This window comes from Anser anser, assembly GCF_964211835.1.
Source record: "Anser anser genome assembly, chromosome: 5".
In the NCBI taxonomy this organism is placed as follows: domain Eukaryota; kingdom Metazoa; phylum Chordata; class Aves; order Anseriformes; family Anatidae; genus Anser; species Anser anser.
The window spans coordinates 17,048,432-17,063,856 of NC_139725.1; the positions used below are offsets into that span (position 1 = coordinate 17,048,432).

Sequence of the window (15,425 nt, forward strand, 5' to 3'; positions counted from 1 at the left end):
TCGGGGCCGGCTGCGGGACCCCGCGCCGACAGGCGGCGCTGCCGCGGGGCCGGGCCCTCGCTCGGGCCGGGCGGCCGCCGCCCCGGTGCCTCCCGAGGAGAAGGCGGAAGCGGCGCCGGCGGGGAGCGGCCGGCGGGGCCGGCGGTGAGCGGGGGCCGGGGCCGGGGGTCGCGGCGCTGCCCGGGCGGAGGGAGCGGGGCGCGGGGCCTCGACCCAGGCCGGGGCTTAGCGGGGAGCGGGCGGCTGCCGGGGCTGGGGCTCGGCCTGAGCGGCGCCAACACGGGAACAGGGCTCGGCCCGGGGCCGCGGGGCTCCACGCGGGGAGCTGCGCCCGGCCGGGGCCCGGCAGGTGCCCGGCGGCTTCTCTGGGGCCTGGGAAGGGCTCAGCCCCCCTCAGCGAGCGCTCCGGGACGCGGTAGCGTGCTGAGGTGCCTGGTGGGAGGCGTTTGCAGGAGGCCGGACTGCTGCTGAAACGGAGAGCTGGGTTTTGTACCCAGCAGCACCATGCGTTTATAACAGGCTTCCTTCCTAACGCCAGCCACCAGTTACTACTTCAGTAGTGCTCTCCATCGCTTTCGTCTGGTTTAGATAGGTCACGGCGAGTCTGTTCGGATGTGAACGGAAGTCTCAGCTGTAGGTGAAAGGAAGATGTGCTAATTATATCCCTTACACCCAGCAGTTAGAGCTAGCCGAAAGTATTTCTCCCTGTTTGCTTCTGACAAGTTCCGCACGCCGCTAGGACGCTGCTAGGGACTGGAAAAGTGCGAGCCGCCGGTGGTGGCAGCGCTGGCAGGTGATCTGTGGAGCTCGCTCCGGCTCCGTTGAATGAGAAGCCAAGGCATGTACGTGGCTGGCTGAGGTCTGTAGCACTGTAACTTTGCAGCCCTGCTTTCTATTTAGATGATGGCCTACTGTATTTAAAAAGGAAACGCGCACAAGGGATGCTTGCTGCCAGAACTTCAGAGTGAAAAAATGGCACGCGTTAGCTAAGTGAATATAAAAAGGTTTTAGATCCGCACTGTTAAAGCTAATGATACAGGCTTCGGAGTATAAAGCACTTCAAAAAGAAAATAAAAGTAAACGTAAGGCAGAGTGAAAAGGGGAAATGCTTGAGCTGTTTCAGGATGTGTGCCTAACTCGTTATTTACTTTCCCAGTGTCTCAAATAATTTTACTAATACCGCATACAGGCTGACTGCTTGTCGAGGTGGATGATAATTAAATCCACTCTGCAGCCTGTGCCTTGCGGAAATGACATTTGTTCGTAGCTCTGCTTTTCCCTACCTCTTCTGGAAGTACTTTCTGTCCTAATGTTTACCTTGTCCGCATTGTGACAGCATCTTAACTTCTCAGCAGATCTGTTGAGGAATACAGAAAGGCACAACACTTATCACAATGTGCAACAGGAAAGCAGAGGCCAAAGAGAGCAGAGTCTCTGCCAAAGTAAAGAATTTGAATCGTATTGTTTTTCTCACTAATAATGCTTGTTTTTGCTAATCTGAACAATTCTCAGTGAAATATCTCTAGAATTTAGTCAGCTGAAGGGCTTGGGGTTTTGTTTTGTTTTTTAGTTAGGGAAAGACCCATGGAATATTTTGGTGTTAAATACAGCGTATGGCACTTCCAGTGCTCAACAAAATTAAATTTGTTTTGACATAGTTAAGTAGGATAAAATACATTCGTAACTTGGCATATGCCTCCATCTAGTCTCCTAATGTAAATGATACACGTGATTAAAGTCTGACAGCATCCTCTCCAAGCTAAGAGAAACCACCTACAAAGGTTCAGAAAGCCCCCAAAGGTCACTCCATGCCGGTGACTGGAGCAGTGGCAGTGCCTGATGAACTTCTCATATTGTTGGTAGGCTGTATGCACCTCAAACAGAAGATTTTATTTAGTGTTTAGTTTCACATGGAGGAATAGTAAGCATATGGGTTCTCCAAGGGACTTGGAAGCCTTAATAGGTATAGATATTAGAGGGGGGAAAAAAAGGTTGATAACAAAATGCTTGTAACGTGCTTGCAGATTTTTACAAGAAACAGAAGCTGTTTTTTGCAGTTATGAGTTCTGCCTGAATCTGCTGCTGCTTTTTCTTGTCTAGCTATTTGATTGCTTTGAAATGAAAGTGCTTTATAGGTATTAATTAAAATGAACTTACATCATTTTATGTTTTTGCCAGGATGGGGCCGTGGTGATGATAATTGTAAACCTGATATTACGAATGCTGCCGAGCATAGTGCTTATCAGTTGTCAGGAGACCATTGATTGATATGCCTGAGAATAAGCATTGCACGTATTGCTTCATAAACAAATCACCCAAAGTCACTCCACTGGTCTGTCAGTCTCATGACCCAGAAATCTGTGCGTACAGAACTGTTCTTAACGAGGCAGAAGGAGAAAAAGCAGAGTTTTGCCTGGAGGCATTGCCCTCTGCTGGCTATGTGTTGGCCAGGCTGAAAGCAGTTTAGTTAGGTTTATGGACCTCAAGTACGGAAAGGGATTTGGAATAGTTCTCTGTATTGATTTCCTTCTTTATGTGGCTACTCAGTATGAACTTTCTAGCAAAGGTCCCATAGAAATTAATTCTATTCAATATTTATGGATTAATATTGAAATTTTTCTGCTTCATGACAACTGCTGCGCTCCCTGTACAGTGTTCCTTCACGTTTGTCAAAAGCACAAAGATACGATTTCATGTTTCAGCGTAAATAGGGTACAATGCCTAGTCTTATCCCCTCCCTATTACTCAAATTGTTGTGTAATTTTCCAGGCAATTGGAAGATATCTTCTGTACCACTAAATGCTTTTGATTTAGAAAAGTTTATAAATTAATCCTGTAGCTCTTAGGTGGAGCTTGAACATCTCTAAAAATCCAAGCTAAATTCCATTTTACTTTGGGGCTTCGCGAGTCAGACTACAGAGCTTTATTGGACACGGTAATTTAAAGTGTAGAAGGTTTTTAATTTAATTGTGAATCATAAGGTACATTATGCTCGCAGGAGTTTGCTGTTCTGGCCTGACCGTGCTATCACAGATTAACCTTATCATTTTGTAATGCAGCAGTGTAAATAGCAACATAGCGCAGGTTACCTACTGAAGAAAGGTTTCGTTATGGTTTAGTCTTAAATTTGGAAAAAAGGGGTTGGGACTCCTGTGTCTGCTCTGGTTTGGGGACATGAAGGTTTGATCTTTAGAGATGGATCGTTCAAGGTTTCTGCAGTATAAATAATGATCAAACATTCTGACCATTACCAGTTAGCCTGGAAAGCACCTTCTTTTCTGTGGCCAAACGATATAAAGCTGTTGCCTTGGAGAGAAAAATAAAAACAAAAAACAGCCTTTGGTGGCCCAAGGACTTTGGGTACCCCATATGTGCAAGCCGAAACCACTATCTGACTGCTCAGCGAGTGTGATGGGACTTCCTAGCTCTAGGGAACAGCGTTTCAGGTGCATTATCAAACATAGTGTTCAGGTTTCCTCTGCCAGAGAAACTTGATCCTAGCAAGAGTTAGAATTGCCACGCAGTGCTCCCTTTTAATTTCAGTTGTTCCTCGAAGCGAGGGCTGGTAGGTTGATGTTGTTCAAACAAAAGTCACAGAATAGGTTACCAGAGTGTTTATTGCATTACACTACCCATGTCAAAAAGCTGGATGAATTCTAAAGGCTCTGGTGTAGACAGGGTATTCAAATTAATATGTACATGTAGTTACACTTCTGTTTGACTCGAGAAACTTTGTTCAGCACAGAGCAAGAAGAGTAACTACTGTTAACGGGACAAAAAGCTGGTGTGGTTTCAGGGGATGTTTGCTAGGTTTTACTTCACTGGTAATCTATTTCATAATTAAAATGAAAGCAATTTGATGTAAATTTTGGGATGTACACTGGGTTTTAAAGGCCATCCTTTTCTAACCTGAAATTTTTTTTAAATTCCCCAGGGAAGAAACTTGCATAACTGCCACAGTAGGCTTACAAACTGTCTTCTACATCTTGGTCAGGGGAAAGACCTGCCATCAACATTAACATTTTAGTCTTCTCTAATTGGTTTTGCCCTCGCACTGCTTTGTTCAAGAAGATTGAGTCTATCTTCTGCTCCTGGAGGGCAAAATGGAACAGAAAATTCCTATTACAGCATTTACAACTTGTGAAGGAATTGCTTTAAACTGTGATGAAGTAATTGGGCTTTGGTTACTAGTCTGAGTAACAGCAGTGTGTGTGGATTTTGATTTGGAAACCTTGTCCCATGCCTATAAATGCGTATGGAGGAAGAAGTTTCCTTAGAGATAAAATGAAGTGGAGCTGAGTAGAAGGAGGAATCCTATTACACGCCTTATGTAAAACATGAACAAAATTCAAGATCTGGCTCTTAATCACCTTTTTTAATTTTCACCTCTTTACAGATAGGGAAATTCAGTCATAAGGAGATAATGATACTTGCACTTCTTTTTTGTGAACCCTTTGGTCATAATGCGGACAAAAAGCTCCATGTAGGAGTGGAGAGTATCACTGAATAGGGGGTTTTTGTGTGAGACTGGGATGTTGACTGGTTGCACTGACTCATTTGTTAAAATGACTCTGGTATAGGATTTTTGTTTCCATAGACTGAATATACATATCTGCTCTGTCTGTAGAAACAGTTTAAATGGGCAAAGAGGACAGCACTTAAATCTACAAAGTGTTCAACTATCAAGAGTCAGGTCCTGTTTCCTTCCTTACAAGAACAGTATTTCAAATTGTAGGTTTTATTTCTAGAAACAGCCCAAGGGAAAAGCAGCTCGCTTTGCAATGAATATGACAGCTGAATTTAAGTAAAGCTGTGATATTTTCCTCCTTGCGACTTCCTGAATTCTTTTGTGACACGGCTAGAGGGATGCATGTTCCTCTTCCCTTTCTTAACCTCACTAAATATACCCTTGTGGTATAGAAGAATGCGAGGTCTTCAGACCCAGACTGGCCTGTGGGCTCCAGTGCAATATTGCTCCGTGCAATATCCTGCACACCCACATTCACACTCCGTTGGCCCAACTTAGTTCCTGGAATTTTTTTCATGAAGTGTGGCCTCTGGACTAATCATCCTCTGCAGCAGCTCTTAAATAAAAGAGACCTGTTGGTGACAGCCTAAAAAAACTTTCTTTCACGGGGCATCTTTCTAAGCATTGATTCTTCTGTTTCCGTTCGAAGTACTTGTGTTCAGTGCCATGGGATTAAACTCGTAATTCTGGGGCTATGCCTCAAGCAACTGCTGGAAAGTTGTTTGGTGGTTTAGTTTGTATTTGCTGTATTTAGGAGCCTTGACTGTAAAGCTTGTTGAGGTAGATGACATACAGGAATAATAAATACGTGGGGACAGAGAGCTGGAGAAGACGTAAGCTTCATCCCTTGGGTGCAGTTCCAGACGGCCGTGCGATGGAAGTATTTCTGCGTGAAGCAGGCATTGCTGCCTGGTGCGGTACAGCTCCAGGCTGTCAAATGGTGCTTTGAGACTGCACCATAACGGTGATTTGGAAGTGGCAGGAACACTACTTTTCAGATACTTCAGACCCTACTCATTCTGCATCCTTGCTGCCCCCAGATTCTGCAGAAGTGATGCAGATCAGTGGTCCTCACAGCCCAGCTCTGAACTAATCCTTAGGCTTCTACCTCCAGTAGGCTTTAAAAGACGCGACGGTATTGCAGTGAGTGCACTAGGTGAACATCTCCAAAGACCTTTGCACTCCTGTTAGCGGGCACCCGGCTTTGTGTGCCTGGCCCTGCAGCCCTCAGCCTGCTCACGCTGCCTTGCACCTCCGAATAATTTAATTGACAACTTGGTGTTGTCAATTAAAGACAATTAACCGCAATAGGGTTCTAGGGAAATGTTTGTAACAATTAAACAACTGGGATAGAGGAAAGTTTCTTGGAGTTTCACAATTGGTATTTGTTGTTTAAACCTTTCTTTAAAGTTCCTTCATTCAGTGTAGAAATATCGACAGGCTGGGGATACCAGCATTTTTTAATTTCATACCCGTGAATTCAACGTGCTTTGTGAGGTGTATTTTAAAAATAGGCCCTACTCTGCTTCAGGGAAGTGTGATTTTTATCTTCTGTTCTTACGGTCATGTCACTTGTCCTCCCTCCCTGCTATACCGGAGGAGGGAGAGGAGAGCAAGAAACCTGTTGAGTGCTACTAGATTGTAGATAGCTTTTTGAGCTGCAGAAATACTAGCCTTGTCTCATGTGCAGCTTCTTACTCCTATTGATGGTTTTAAAATGTTACTAACAGTGCTGTGCATTTGAATTTCATTTGCAGTGTGTCACCTGCTAGGTTTGGGTACCCAGGCTTACGTTTTATTTGTGGATATGCACCTCAACTGATTGGAAACCTATACTACAAATTCTCTGATTTGTACAGAAAATTTTGTACAGAAAATATAGAACAATATTTATACAGAAATTCTGTACAGAAAATATAATGTTTAGTCATTGAAAGGAAAAGATGGAGTTGAAAAGGAGATGAAGGAAAAGGAAAAGATGGAGTTGAGCTACTGCTATCAAGTAAAACTTGTATTTTTCCAGCATTTTTCAATGAAACTAGGAATGCTTTAGAAGTAAATAATACTGAAGGGGTAGAGGCATTTTTAGTAAGCGCAGCAAGGAGAGAGAATATTCCTCCATTTACAAAAAATGGGTAGATGAAAGAGATTACAGAAAGGTGTTTGTGTTTTTGAACCAGGCTGACAGGATGCGGTGCTCTTCCCTTATATCACAAGATAAGTAAAAAAGATATATAGCAGAGAAACTGGGACAATTCAAAACTGGTGATTGTGAGCAGAACCAAATGTGCAGCGCTGTTCCAGTGCTTGTGGCCAGAAATAAGCTCTGTTCGTGTCTGGAAGGGAAGGTCTTGGAATATTTTAAATTAACACATCTTTTTGTCATCTTGCAGAGCGTTTCCGTGTGGTACTTGATCAGCTACTATGAGCTTGCTACAAAGCAATAACGGTTGTGGAGCCCGAGACCTGGAAAGCGGCTGCTGTGCAGCCATGGCCAGCGCCTGCAGCGTAGGAGCGAAAGAAGATAGTGTAAGCGTCAGCAGCGGCACTGGAAACCCTCCAAGTTCGTTTACAGAGGAAACACAAGGATACGATGTGGAGTTTGATCCGCCCTTGGAAAGTAAATATGAGTGTCCAATCTGTCTCATGGCTCTTCGGGAAGCAGTGCAGACGCCATGTGGACACCGTTTCTGCAAAGGCTGCATTGTCAAATCAATAAGGTAAGGGAAAACTTAGGGAAAGTGTTTTTAAGAAGGAATTCACTTGATTGAGCAAATGTTAAATAAAAATAATAAAACTTGGTAGCCAAATCCTCCAAATAAATCCAATCTTCAGCCCGGGATTAAAATACCTGTCCTTCTCCTGTGGTTGTTTCTCTTGATAACTACAGGCAACTGCCAACAATTTGATTTCTTGGCACAGATGGGCAATTCATGCTTTCAGTTCTCTGCTTGCAATCTGCATCCTTGTTGGTCTGGAGATGGTAAGGAGGGAATAGTCTGGGACAAAGAGTTGAGAGAGGGAAATGTCATATGGGGAGGGTAGGAACGAGCTGTGAGGGCAAGAATAAGCCGAACTCATAAAACTGAACGGTTGAAAGAGGACACAAAACCAGAAAGCATGCAGACCTGCACAGCATACTTCCCTCAGACCTGGAGTACAGTCGTTGCTGTCCCGCACATGCCAGTGAGTATTGGAACACATTGATAGAAAGCTAGATATTATGCTGTTTTTTTTTCTAGTCGGCATAAGCCAGATTGTTTTCTTGTAAATTGCTCCCTTAGCTCAAATGTCCCAGGAGTTTGGCAGGAATCTATTTAGCGCTGTGTGACCCATCTGTGGAGTTGGTTAATTTCCCACCTTACTTTGCACACCTTTGTGTATAAGATCATTAAATCATCTTCAGCATTACTTCAAAATGTTTTGTTTTTTTTTTCATGGGCACTTATTTTTAGCGCGCAAAATGAGCAGTGCTTTCTTGATTGGTTTTCCATACCATCTATTCATAGTTCTGTTCCATTTCTTTTTATCCATAGTTCATCATTTGTAGCTCACCAAATATATGGTATGCCAGCAGTGGTATTCTCTGAACACAGAGGGTTTGTGGGTTTTGTGGGCTTCTCTGTAGTTTCTGCACTGTTGTGTCTGATGCTAATGTATTTCTTCATGACATCCCTTTTACATCAAGGAGGAAAGTGTAGGAGCTCAGTACAAGAGGATGAACTTAATTTTGCATTCCCTGCTTATTACTGTTATTCCCTACTTGCAAAAGTTCAAGTTATTTTCCTCTAGAGAGCACAATACTTTGTGTTTGCAGCACAGTTCTTTTTAACATTTAGTTTCATCAGCATTTCTGAGAACAGGATGCAAGTTCGTTATCCAGAAAATGCAGAATACCAAAATCGTTCACCCATGAGAAGTAACTCTCCTGTATATTCTGCTGAGGGAAGCTAAGAGATACTCTGTTCTCTAGTAATCACACCATGAGATCACCCCAATCCCACAGTGTCTTGCCTCATTCACTACATCCCTTAAAAAAATAAAGGGTAAGTCAGATCTTACCCAACTGCATCGTTCAGTGACATTCACATCAGCCAAAAGCATGGAAGAAAGCAAAAATGAAAGTAAACTTGTCGGCTTTGATTGTATGTATCCAACTTCCCAGGCACAAGCTCTTGGCTTCACTTTCTGGCCTTCACTTTGCAGATTCCAGCCTAAATTATTTCAATAGATTATTATACATAAATTCATGTGTCCTTGTAAGTATCAAATTAGACTTTTGTACTTACAAAAGCCATTTTGGAATTCCTTACTCTCTCTGAGTTGCTATGCTTTTTTTGGCAATAGTGGTTTTTACACTCTTCTTTAATTTGGGAATTTCTGGAAGAAGGAAGAGGTAAGAAATCTTTAAACCTTCTCATAGGAGGATGATGCCTGCAAATCGTGAAGGTAAATTAGTCAGTACTGAAGTATTGTGAGCATTAGCAATTTCTATTCACTAGGCATTTCAAAGACAGTCATATTCCTATGATAACTAAACTTAAAATTACCAAAAGTGGATGTCTTGGATCCAGTCTTTTAGATCCTGCATGGTGATCTTGTTTTATAACACTTCTGCTGAAGAGCTGCACAGTTGTGGTCATTGGTTAGAATTTTCCGTGGTACTTAGTGAGGAACTGCAGCAAGCTTGTGCTCACAACATAACATCTCAGAGCAGGTAGAGAAACTTCCTTCTTAAACCTCAGGCATAGGAAATGGTGTCTCTTCTCTTCTCTGTTAAATTAACAGACTATTTGCTCTACGCACACTTTTTGGTCTATAAACAGTTCTCATAACCAGAAGTTTTTCCTTCTTGTATATCTTCCGCTTTTTACTTAACCTCCAGAGGTAAACTTACAGTTCACCTGAATACTGAGCACAGATGGCAAGCTTTTGTGATCTTGGAGGCGATAGATCATCACTGTGATATTTCAAATGTTTCAGTAGTAGTAAATATTTTCCCTCATTCCCCACTGGAATCTGCCTTTGGAGTGCAGTGAATGCTTGTAAAAGCAGAGCAGAACTTGGATTGCCAGGCCCTTCTGAAGGGCTGAATTGCATGCTTAATTGGGATATGTGGAGTGAGCTATTGATTTGGACTATCACTGTAGTCTCCACAGTACAGTATTGATTTGGAGTATGTAGTGTCTACAGTACAGTATTGATGGATGTCATTGAGAAGTTTGTACAGAACTAAAATGAGAATTGAAAGTGATTTTTACATTGTCTAAGTGGTATTTTTTTCATTAAGTGATTGTCACAGCCTTTATGTGGTCAGGAAAAAAGTGCTTCTGTTTTCTTACTAATTTTCCCACTGTCTAGTCTGACTGAACACTGATTGAGGACTTTAAGTGATACAGGATGGACACATAGTTGTTGAGTAATTGCTTCGTGCGACTTAGGCAGCAGTTGTAGTTGCCCATGCTGAAGATGCTGTGCCTGCAGCTAGAAAGATTTGTATTAACAAAAAAAAGGGGGGGGGAGGGGGGCTAAGCACTCTAGCCTTAGATCTTGTAATGGGAGGGACGTGATGGGTTTCAATCGCAGTAAGTGTTCGCTTCCCAGCAAGTCCTGTTATCATTTTAAGTAAGGCAGCCTGAAGTGCTTTAAAGTGCTATGAGTCATGGGAGTGAAGAAGCTTATCTGCTGTGGTAACTACAAATAATAGTTTACAAACATTGCTGCCTACAAAATAGTTGATTAGAAAATTTGGAAGAACTAGGTTCAGATGCAATAGTTAATTAAACTTCACTCTCGTCTTTCTTCTCCTGTCTTAGGTCGAAGCTAACTCAGGGCTTGTAGTAGGGCGGACCAAACAGCAGAACCTCTTTTATCTGATAAGCAGAATTGTGAGCTGGCAAGGGTCAGCAAGGAAAGCTTTGGGTGCTGGCAGTTCATTAGACAACCTACATGGCTCCAATTAAAGTATATGCCGACTATTTTGCTTCTAGGCTAAACTGCTCAGTTGTTAAAATCATGGAGCGGTCTTTTTCTTTAAACTAAATTATCCTGGCTTGGCTTTTCATACCTATGTTTAAAATGCAACAGAAATCATAGGAATATTCATTGTACTTCATGGTAGATGATTACTGTTTCACAGTTACCGTTGTGGGTGGCACAACTCAACCTGGTAAATAGGTTTTTTTTCCAGCACAGGAATTACTTTACCACTGTAAAGTACCTTAGAACAGAGGTGCATAAACTCAGTTGTGTGATAGGAAATGTATAGCACATCTTTGTCTGTGGATGGGTATAAGCAGCCTTTTAAACACAATTCCAATACTTGTTTAATGTCTGTTTAATATCCTACACAATGTGTCTTTGCTCTTTCATTTTTATAATCTTTATAAAACTGCCATTCATTCTTATTTTACCCTTAGACTGCTGGTTATTTAAGCTCGAGATCTAGTGTCATTATTTATAATGAATATATTGTTGGCTATTATTATAGGTGGTTATCTTTCATGTGTAGAAGTAAAGCTACTGTCTTAGCAGCAGGTGTACCAAACTACCATTATACTGCATCAAGCAGGGTGTTTGTAACCAAGTTATACGCGTTAAAAAGTGGCTGCCTGTGGATTGTGTGCGCGTTGGGGGAACACTTCTGAGTTGTGACAAAGATCAGCACGCTGCTCAGGGAGCTATGACACAAAATGGCACACGAGGTTATTTTCTTTTTTCCATTTGTTTAGAAGTATGACTACCAGACTTGTGGCAAGCTAACTCTTGCGAGCAAAACCTCGGAAAGGAAGTTCATTGTCTCTTTCTAAAGTCTAAACATTACCCCCACTTCCTCTAGCAGCATTGCTAATGAAGGAGGTGCTGACCAATTATTTCCTTTTCCAACAAAGAGCACAAATTCCCTCCTGTCCTCCACAGCCCACTAAGTTCTACTTCCCCTCCCGCTTGCAAGCGACGACAATGATCTGACACTTGATCTTTGCAGCACAAGTGCTTTCTCACATTTTTCCACCCCATGTATTTTTCCATATTATTGATGTTTCCAAGTGAGAAGAAAATAGAATCATAGAATATCCCAAGTGAGGAAGAAGGGAGAGAATGTCTAAGAACCTTTAAAGAACTGTTTTGAAATAGTATTGAAATAATACTTTTGTGTTTGAGCTATGTGAAGTACTTACAGAAACGAGACTGTAAGTTCTTAGGTTCTCAACATCCTCCTCAAGTTTATTTGCAAGGTATCTATTGTGCCATTTGGTCAGTTAAAAGCTACTGAGCTAGAACAGCTCTATGATCCCAATACTTCAACCCCAAGTGAAGCTGTGTACTGACTATTTTTGTGATTTACATATCTGATTTACATAACTTCTGGTAATTGTCACATAAATGCCATTGTTTTCAAGGACTATTTTAATGTGTTATTAATTTGCCCACTTATGTCTTGCTAGTGTAAAAATATTTTAAATTAAGGGCAAAGGAAACTCAATCTCTTTTTCCCTTTTTTCTGGCATTGTAGAGATGCAGGTCACAAATGTCCAGTAGACAACGAAATTCTGCTCGAAAATCAACTTTTTCCTGACAACTTCGCTAAACGGGAAATCCTTTCATTAACGGTTAAGTGTCCCAACAAGGGCTGCTGCATGAAGATGGAGCTGAGGCATTTAGAGGTGAGAATTAGTTCTGAAAATATGGAACCTTGTTTTCATGAACACGTAAACAATTCAAAATAACTTACTATAGATGAGCATACCTGATACCTCTTCATGCTGATTCAGTGTGTTGTTCATTCAACCCAATAGCTGCATGTTTGTTTTTTTTTAACGAGTGTTTAGTTGTAATTAGGTGATTCTCAAGTGAATATGGCAGTGCATGAAAATTGTACTAATGCAGCTAGCTCTTTAGGATCATTCATGTTTATCTTTTGATCAGCTTTATCTGTACTTCACACAAGTTCTCTAAGGTCAGTTTAATATTCCTTGAAAGCAGCTAGATACATTAGTTGAAGTAATTGTTTTGGAAAATAACGTACCCAGTTATTAGGAAAAAAACATAAAGCTGAATTTTACCGGAGAGTACTTTTAATATGTGAACGTGTTCGCTCTGAATATATAAAGTCCTGATCTTATTAATGTGACACTGCCAGTAAAGTCAGGGTAAGCATCTGAGGGTTTTCTTGGAGGGAAAGAAGGAAAGATAGCTGTTTGTTTCTCTTGTACTGTGCTTTATTTGAAAAACAGGTGAGCAGTTTGTACCTATTTGTAGTATGAGATCCCTCTTTTGTCCACATTCAGGACCACCAGTCGCATTGTGATTTCTCCACCGTGGAATGCCCGCAGTGCCAAGGAGCCTTTCAGAAGAACCATCTGAAAGAGCACATGACGCAGGAGTGTCTGCGGCGTCAAGTCTGTTGTCCCAACTGTGCCACATCTATGGCTTATGAAGATAAAGAGGTACTTAGTCTTCCAGCCTCCACTTGCAAGGGTTTGCTTTTAAATGTGACATCAATTTAAAAAAAAATGGTCTAGAAGAGCTCTTTTAGCTGCAGAGGTGAGAAGCTACAAACTCCAGGGCATTAGCCTAGAACAGGCAAAAGCTGGGCAGAGGCTGTGCTTAGATACACCATTCTTGGAGACCCTGTGCTGCAAAAAGACTTGTGTGACAACCATTGGTTTTTGGTCTTACCACCAGAGAGGGGTAGCATCTACTGGCAAAGTAACATACAAAGCAATATCACACATGTACAGCTTTTATTCCTGGCAGAAAGGATGTCAGGAGATGCATCTTTTGGGGAATACGTGCTAAAACACAAGACAAGACCTAGGTCACTACTAAAGTTTTCTCCTTGCTATGCTTTTTTTAAATTTTGTTTTACAGTTGCATTCACCTAAATGCAAAATTTGAAAGGTAGATAAAAACATCTCATTAGAAGTGATTAGCATCCTTTTAAATGACATAACATTATTAATTCTTTTTCCTCTCTTTTCTCTGTTTGATAACAGCTTCATGACCAAACCTGTCCCCTTGCCAATGTATTTTGTGAATATTGCAACACAATGCTCATCAGACAGCAGGTAAGAGAGTAGCTTTCTATGCTTAATCTGCATCAGATGTTTTTTATTTACATTGCTGCTTTAATCTGAAATTAAATTTGAAGAAATAGTTTGTCTGCTGGCTAATAGATCTCTCCTTGCCTCTCTTTGAAAAAGTTGCATCCACTGCAGGTGTAATATTAATTTAAACACTGCATCTGCTTGCAGTTGCAGTCTGGTAAGCCACTGTAGGATTTCTAGGTGCAAATCACATTGTTTGGGTATGCTGCTGCTTGACAGTTGCCATGCTGCGTGTTTCTGATCTTGAGTGGGGGTTAAAGAATACCAAATAGCAGCTTGTGATTATGGCTGATGTTAGAAGACAAAGCTTTAATTTGGGCAAAGAGGGAGAATATTTGTAACTGGAAAGCCATTATTGGAAAGTAGCTCTAAATAATTCACTACTGAACTGTAGATGCTGGGTAGAATTCTGCATGTCCATTATTATCATAATAATCATTGCTATTTCTTCTATTCGGTAACACCTTACTTCATTGACAGGAAAATGATAAATGTTACTTAATTTGCAGCCTATCTGTTTGAATGGAATGGCAACTATGTTAATGACTCAGATTAAAATAAAGAATGATCTTGAAAAATCAGAGAAGTACTCTGAAAAACAGGAGTGAGTTCAGTAATGACAACGGCAAAAATGTGTCACTAGATCAAATAATGAGTTGTGAGACTGTGAAACAGAGAATGCTAAAACAGGTATCGATTTAGAATTAATGGATGACCTGTGTTAAGCTCGTGCTCTACTGCATCATGATATTTAAACAAGACGTTTTGGGTTACATAAGCTAGTATTTTGCCTGAGAAACACAGAACTATCTTTTGCTCTGATTAGGGCTGGTAGGGTATCAGCTGAAGCTGTTCAGCTTTTGGGGTGAGGATGGATAGGGAGGATTCAGAGCAGTGAGATAATTGGGTCTGGAAGACATGGACCATAAGAAAAACTGAAATAAATGCGGACTTTCTGAAGAAGAAGATAATGAAGAGTGCCACAGTTGTTTATAAGTATATGCAAATAGCCCTGCAGAAGGGAAAGAAATGGATTGTGATCTAGCTGGAGCATAGGTTAGAAACAAAAGGCTTACATTCATGTGAGGAAAAACCTGAATGCTTTCTGATGCATAATGTAAAAACTATAAGGCAATGAAGTGTTAAAGTACATGCAAGGAGGATACAGAACTTGTATCATTAACTAACATTTGTGTTCAAAGCTTCCATATTTCTTTGAGAACTGATACAGGAATAAACTGATCTGGCTTCAGGTACATAATCAGAGTCCATCCAGCCCTATTCTTTTAGGATGTTATAAGAGAATACTCGTAATGGGAAAATTAATTGCAAATCTTCTTTGTTTTAGATGCCTAACCATTACGATAATGATTGTCCTACTGCCCCAGTACCATGTTTTTACAGTGCCTTTGGGTGCCCTGAAAAGGTAAGCCTTTTATCATAATCAAGAGTTGCAGACCTTCTGCATGTTTCTTTTTTTTAATGTCTTTTTCTGTTCTCATCTCATCTACCTGTCCAAATCTTCACTGTTTTGTGGAGTGTGTTTTTTTTGTTGTTCTGAAGTATTTTAATTATAAAGCACTATGTGCTGATGCAGTGCCTTTCAAAAGTCCTTCTCAAATTTAGAAAAGTGAATTACTTGCTTGATGGACATACTTTTATTAATCCATGAGAGTATTCTCAGCTTTCATACCAATAAAGTAGCTTCTTCTAACATTTCTTGAAAAGTTGTGACCAAATGCAATTATGGCTTTTATAGTTTGGTAAAGAAAACTTGAGAATGTTTTAAA

General features: G+C 41.1%; 2 protein-coding genes across 2 annotated transcripts in view; one reads left to right on the plus strand and one right to left on the minus strand.

Moving 5' to 3' along the window:
• The window catches only part of LOC310900068 (V(D)J recombination-activating protein 1), a 112,910-nt gene that overhangs the window by 13,090 nt on the left and 84,395 nt on the right, over positions 1–15,425 (minus strand). The window contains exon 3 of the mRNA XM_083837380.1: positions 1,318–1,357. Coding sequence (XP_083693506.1) covers positions 1,318–1,339 — 22 coding nt within the window. The 5' untranslated portion in view covers positions 1,340–1,357. The remainder of the gene's footprint in view (positions 1–1,317; positions 1,358–15,425) is intronic.
• The window catches only part of TRAF6 (TNF receptor associated factor 6), a 20,474-nt gene continuing 5,049 nt past the window's right edge, over positions 1–15,425 (plus strand). The window contains exons 1-6 of the mRNA XM_083837384.1: positions 1–144; positions 6,922–7,248; positions 12,042–12,192; positions 12,817–12,975; positions 13,525–13,596; positions 14,984–15,061. Coding sequence (XP_083693510.1) covers positions 6,953–7,248; positions 12,042–12,192; positions 12,817–12,975; positions 13,525–13,596; positions 14,984–15,061 — 756 coding nt within the window. The 5' untranslated portion in view covers positions 1–144; positions 6,922–6,952. The remainder of the gene's footprint in view (positions 145–6,921; positions 7,249–12,041; positions 12,193–12,816; positions 12,976–13,524; positions 13,597–14,983; positions 15,062–15,425) is intronic.